At 31.7% G+C, this 7,277-nt stretch overlaps 1 protein-coding gene across 1 annotated transcript in view; it reads right to left on the minus strand.

The window, feature by feature from the left end:
- The window catches only part of zgc:153704, a 10,951-nt gene extending 4,093 nt beyond the window's left edge, over window positions 1–6,858 (minus strand). Inside the window, exons 1-2 of the mRNA NM_001076726.2 lie at window positions 6,723–6,858; window positions 1,462–1,601 (exon numbers count right to left, since the gene is read on the minus strand). Of these exons, the coding sequence (NP_001070194.1) occupies window positions 1,462–1,601; window positions 6,723–6,827 (245 nt within the window). The 5' untranslated portion in view covers window positions 6,828–6,858. The remainder of the gene's footprint in view (window positions 1–1,461; window positions 1,602–6,722) is intronic.
- Window positions 6,859–7,277: the final 419 nt, after the last annotated feature.

Below are 7,277 nucleotides of genomic sequence, written 5' to 3' on the forward strand. Positions count from 1 at the left end.
TCTCATCAAGCATCTCCCGCTGGATCTAATCTCACTATATTCATTAAACGGGATATTTCATTCATCTTGTTGTCTTTATCTAACGACATATTCCCTGACTTTGGTCATTGGAATCTATTACTTGTTCTCAGGTAACGTGTTTTGGCTGAGCGCAAAGATAAGTTAATGATTAATGTAACCACGTAGACTATTCTGTATATTGACTGATCGCTTGCCTTTATTTCCTATAATTTATAAACTTATTGTATGTTATACTTTTATAATGGCCATTATCGATTATTAAAACTGATATTCAGCAAAAGAGAGGGTGTGTTTCGTATTTTCACTGAAATTGAAAGGAGGCAGTTGTTATCGGCTCCGTTTTGTTATAAATATCCACACAGTGAAGATGACGCTCATGCAGCACGGCGCCTCAACATTTCTGCTGTCTAAGTTGCTAATATTAAAATGAAAATAGGCAGTTCCTTAAATCATGTTTACATTTTATTGTTGAAAAAGTGAAACAACGAAGCCAGGGTGATGTGAATGAAGTTATAAAGTACACTGTTCCCTTTGAAGATTTACCCGTGTCCTCGGTATAGTCTGTTTTCCATATCAAACTGAGAAGAAGAGACTGCAGCCTTGATCAAACTTGCGAAGTCTGAACTTACACGGAGAAGATGCAGGACTGAACTGTGCGTTAGGCTACTTAATATTCAGGAAAAGCCCCAATCAGAGAGGCGAATGTCTGCAGCCCCGCCTCCGTTTTCAGATGTCTCCGTTTTCCATCATCCACACTGAGACGGAGCAGCAGCGTTTCAGAATGAAAACGGCCTCTCCAGCGTTTTCGAAACGCTCCGTTTTCGGCGCTCGAGAACTCCGGCGTAGTGTGGACGGATGGCGTAACCGTAGCAAAACTCATGCGTTTTCAAACTAAAATGCATTAGTGTAAACGGGGCCTTAATCTCTGTGGTGTTCACACTACGCAACACTCCGTGAACGATCCACAAGTCGTCAGAAAAAGCTGAACACTATTGGCTGCTTGTGTGCAGATTACATCACTGACAGCGTTTCAAGCTTTGGAGAAAGCATTTAAAAACATCGTCAAATCAGCTGATTCATCAGCGGATTAATCACTCATCTGCAGGTTCCAGTGGATTGATACACAGAGAGTTTTTAATTTTTGTAATTTTATAACTCTTTGAAATAAAACTAGCATATTTATAACACCCTGCCGTTTTCTAACTATTAGTGTATTTCTTTCTGACATTGTTATTTTTTTTTTATTACAAAACAGTAAAGAACTGAGCATTTCTGCCTTAAATTACCATATTGGTTAAAATGACTCATTCATTTTTTTTTAAGGCAACCAGGATTTTTTTTTACAGTGTGATCATTACAATTCATGAGTAGTCTGCTCAGCTCAGTGCATTAAGATGTTTTTCTGATTTATTATTATTATTGTTTGTTTTTGTGTGTTACTTGAGACTGGAGTATGCCATGTCCAGGTCTCCTTCCTCAGTTGGCGTCACCATGGCGATGCCCATCTTCATGTTGGCCTTACGGCTGACGAACCACTCAGCGTTGGTCGCAAACCCGATCAGGTGCCATTTCCCTGTCATCTGTGCGAAAGACACAGCAAATATACGATCGTCAACGATATTATGAGCTTCTGAAAGGATATTGTGCCGAAGATCTGCCTGATTTAAAACTCCTTCATTTAAATATAGATTTATTTAATCCTTGTACAACCATACAGATGTTTAAAACAATAACAAACGTTCTGTAGATGATAATGTTTGATTAATATTTTATGTTATCTCATTCATTCATTCATTCATTTTCTTTTGGCTCAGTCCCTTTATTAATCAGGGGTTGCCACAGTGGAATGAACCGCCAACTATTCCAGCATATGTTTTACACAGCGGATGCCCTTCCAGCTGCAGCTCAGTACTGGGAAACATCAATACACTCTCACATTCACACACACACTCATTCACTATGGCCAATTTAGTTGACCAATTTAGTGACCAAAATGACCTATAGCGCATGTGTTTGGACTGTGGGGGAAACCGGAGCACCCGGAGGAAACCCACAGCAACACGAGGAGAACATTCAAACTCCACACAGAAATGCCAACTGACCCAGCCGGGACTCAAACCAGTGACCAGGTGACAGTGCTAACCACTGAGCAACTGTGCCACCCCTAAGTTTCTTCATATCAGGGGTGGCCAACCCTATTCCTGGAGAGCCACCTTCCTGCAGATTTCAGTTGCTACCCATATCAAACACACCTGAACCAATTAATTAGGACCTGAACACCACGTGATAATTACAGGCAGGTGTGTTTGATATGGGTTGCAACTGAAATCTGCAGGAAGGTGGCTCTCCAGGAACAGGGTTGGCCACCCCTGAATAAATTAAGAGACCACTTACTTTTTTTACTGGATTTACTGGTTTTTAGTAAAGTAGCAATGAGTTTGAGTGAAGTTGTTAGTACTTGGTTTATTTTATAAAGATCTAATGACACGAAACTTTAGTTTTAAAAGGTATTATCAGTCATTTAGAGCATTTTTCTATTTTTAAAAGATGGCCCTTTATAGCAGCAGCGAATGTTTTCATTGGCAGTGATTGAAAATCATGGTGTCTTTTTAACCAAGTGTTCATTTTGGTAAATCTTTATAATAACTACACACTATGAATCATTTATGAAGCATTAGTATTTTGCGAATTCATTATTTGTTAAGCATTAACTGGTCACACTTTACAATACGGTTCATTTGTTAATGTTAATTAATGCATTTACTAACAAGAACAAACATTGAACAATACATTTACTACAGTATTTATTAATGTAAATAAACGTTAGTTAATGAAAATACAGTAGTTCATTGTTAGTTCATGTTAACTCATGGTGCATTAACTAATGTTAACAAGCATGTACTTGAAAGGTATTAATGCATTAGTAAATGTTCAATTATGATTAATAAATGCTGTACATGTGTTGTTCATGATTAGTTCATGTTAGTTAATGCATTAACTAATGAACCTTATTGTAAAGAGTTACCCATTCACTCTACATTAATAAGCGTTAGTAAGCAGTTTATAACTGCAGAGACAAGTGCTCTATTCTTGACTTATAATTAGGCCCACATGGAATCTGCGCCCGCAGAATTCCGCAGATTTTTCGCAGATTTTCCGCAGAATTCCGCAGATTTTCGCAGATTTTCCGCAGAATTCCGCAGATTTTCGCAGATTTTCCTCAGATTTTCGCAGATTTTCCGCAGATTTTTCGCAGATTTTCCGCAGAATTCCGCAGATTTTCGCAGATTTTCCGCAGAATTCCGCAGATTTTCTGCAGATTTTTTTGCAGAATTCCGCAGATTTTCGCAGATTTTCCGCAGAATTCCGCAGATTTTCCGCAGAATTCCGCAGATTTTCGCAGATTTTCCGCAGATTTTCGCAGATTTTCCGCAGAATTCCGCAGATTTTTCGCAGATTTTCCGCAGAATTCCTCAGATTTTCGCAGATTTTCCGCAGAATTCCGCAGATTTTCTGCAGATTTTTTTGCTGAATTCCGCAGATTTTTCGCAGATTTTCCACAGAATTCCACAGATTTCTGCAGATTTTTAGCCCATCATTAATTCTGTTTATTTGCTTGAGTAAATGTGTAAATCTGAATTTATTCAGTTTTTATTCAGTAATTTATTACTTTTTATTTAATATATTAAGGTTTTAGTTATGATACTCCGCTGGATACTCCCAAAATAATTCTGCAGAAATCCGCTGATTTTTACCAAAATTCTCCGCAAAAACAGCAAAAAACGTCCGCAGATTCCGTCTGGCCCTGCTTGTAATCACATTTATAATGTGCTTAATAATTGTACTTTCATAATTTATAACTGCTTGATTTTTAATTACGAAATTAAGTATTGCATTATTTACAAACCAGTTGTATTTTAGAGTAGTTAGAGGTTTTTAAGATCATTCAGAATGAGTTAGTAAATGATTAATAAACTATTTAAATCAACGTTTATATGTCTCATTATTCTGGCCAATATTATCCGTTAGTTTGTATGTTAATAAATGCTTTATTAACACATGCAGTTTTGTGATCTAATCTAAAGTGAAGACTATTAATGCACTATTAATCCCTTATAAATGTTATTTAAAAGCTTGGTATCACATGAACAATAATCTTTGCAATCTTATCTAAAAGTAGGCCCACACAGAATATACGCACGCAGAATTACGCAGATTTTTAGCCCATCTTTCATTCTGTTAATTCACTGTAAATCTAAGCTTATTCAGTTTTCAAATTAATTACAGTAGTATTATTGACTAACATGAAAATGCTCATTTGGTTGATGTACAATGCAGTTTGTACAGTAATATTTTCTGTCTTTTAGTAGAGATATTATATGAGAGACTTGCTTTGTTTACCAAATCAAGTGAATCTAATTGGATTTGCATTGTAAACATTAAATACAAGTTTAAAAGATGTTATTTTTTGTTTCACATATTAATGTTTTAGTGATGATACTCCCAAAATAATTCCACAGAAATCCACAGACTTTTATTAAAATTCTCCGCAGAAATAGCAAAAAATGTCCGCAGATTCAGTCTGGCCCTATCTAAAAGGTAAATTTACTGTAAAGTTTAAACATGGTCGAATAACAGGAGTGTCAAAATCTGATTTTCAATTGGATAAAACAGCTACATTATAGTAATTTAACAATATAATAAAATGCAATGTCTAAACTGTAGTGTCATTTTTAGATAAGGTTGCAAAGATTTGCTTTTATTTGACAGTTTCATTTGTGTGTGTTTAAATGACTAGAAATTAATAAAGTTGTTTGTGTTTTTTTTTCCTGTTTAGAATTTAACTGAGCCTTTATTTGTCATTTATAAGGGATTTATAAAGCATGAATAGTCCTCACTAGACTAGATCAAAAAACTGGATGAATTTGAGTTAATAAAGCATTTATTAATACACAAATGAACTGTTAATACATGCCTGGATAATAAGAATTATAAATGCTAATTTGAATAGTTTATTAGTCATTGACTAACTCATTCTGAATGATCTTTAAAAACAACTATGCTTAAATAACTGGTTTGTAAATAATGCAATACTTTGTTTAGTAATGTAAAATAAATCAATTACAAAATATGAAAGTACAGTCATTAAGCACATTATAAATGTGCTTATGAGTCAAGAATAGAGCATTTATAGCTGGAGTTATAAACTGCTTACTAATGTTTATTAATGTAGAGTTAATGCTTAACAAATAATGAATTCACTATTTGCTAATGCTTAATAAATGGTTTATAGTGTGTAGTTATTATAGTGTTACCTTAATTTCTTAACTCAGTTAAAGTTAAAACAGATTTTGTGTCATAATAAATATATACAGCGATGGCCCCCTTATTGTTATTTTATGCACAGAATGACAATATAGTTCTGTGTTTGACTAAAACATCATGTTTGTAATGGTGAAGTAATGATGACATTTTTAAAGTGTGATTTCTAAATTTAAAATGACAATGCAATTGAGAGACAGTTTTCTTTTTAAGTGATACATTTAATGTTTGACTAAAAGTTATTTATGATATATATTATGACATCATAATGAGGTTAATATAATATAATATAATATAATATAATATAATATAATATAATATAATATAATAATATATAATATAATATAAAATAATATAATATAATTTATTATAATTTATTATAATATAATATAACATAATATAATATAATATGACAAAATAATATAATGTAACATAATATAATATAATATAATTTATTATAATATAACATAATATAACATAACATATAATATAATATAATATAATATAATATAATATAATGTAATATAATATAATATAATATAATATAATATAATATAATATAATATAATATAATGTAATATAATATAATATAATATGATATAATTTATTATAATTTATTATAAAATAATAACATAATATAATCTAACATAAAATAATATAATGTAACATAACATAATATAATATAACATAATATAATATAATATAATATAATATATTATAATTTATTATAATATAATATAACATAATATAATATAATATGACAAAATAATATAATGTAACATAATATAATATAAAATAATATAATTTATTATAATTTATTATAACATAATATAACATAATATAACATAATATAATATAATATAATATAATATAATATAATATAATATAATATAATATAATATAATATAATGTAATATAATATAATGTAATGTAATGTAATATAATATAATATAATGTAATGTAATGTAATGTAATGTAATATAATATAATATGATATAATTTATTTTAATTTATTATAAAATAATAACATAATTTAACATAACATAACATAACATAACATAATATAATATAACATAATATAATATAACATAACATAATACAATTTAAAATTTCTAAACTCTAAATGCATCATTACAACTGTACATATTTGCATGAACTAAATACATTTTGAAAAAAAGAATAAACTATAAGAAAAACAATGATTTAAGAATGAATATTAATAAATTAAGAATAGCACTGTTCACCCAAATATCTCCAGTACATTTAGATTACAACAAAAGTGATCAACTATTTATTTAAGGACAAAAAAAATGGTGTATGTTTTTTGCAAAACTCTTCCTAATGATCTCTGTTTTCTGTGTGTGTGTGTTCAGGCTCACCCCCTTGATGTCGAAGTCTGCGGGCGGCAGAACCTCCGCGCTGACGGAGAGAGCAGAGAGCAGGACGAAGAGCAGAGCAAACACACCGTTCACCATCATCATCATCTTCATCATCAGCAGCAGCGGAGAGAAAACTGAGGAGACGCTCACTGCGCACGCTTATATACTGCAGACTGCTCTTACATAAACACAGTGAGAGAGAGAGAGAGAGAGAGAGAGAGAGAGAGAGAGAGAATAATACACACTCACAAACAGTAAGAGAGTAAAAGAAAACATAAAACACACACACACAGCGAGAGAGAGAGAGAGTGTTCGTGCATAAAATGTACAGAGAGAGAGAACATATAGGATATATATCATAAAGTGCATAAAAATACACACACAGCAAGAGAGAGACAGAATAAATTCATACACACACACACACACACACACCACAGTACTGTACATTAAACAAACACACACAGTGGAGAGACAGAGTATTTGAAATTCACACACATACAAACACACGCAGAGAGAGTACTATACATTATACAAACACACACACACACACACACA

This window comes from Danio rerio, chromosome 5 (assembly GCF_049306965.1).
Source record: "Danio rerio strain Tuebingen ecotype United States chromosome 5, GRCz12tu, whole genome shotgun sequence".
Taxonomy (NCBI): domain Eukaryota; kingdom Metazoa; phylum Chordata; class Actinopteri; order Cypriniformes; family Danionidae; genus Danio; species Danio rerio.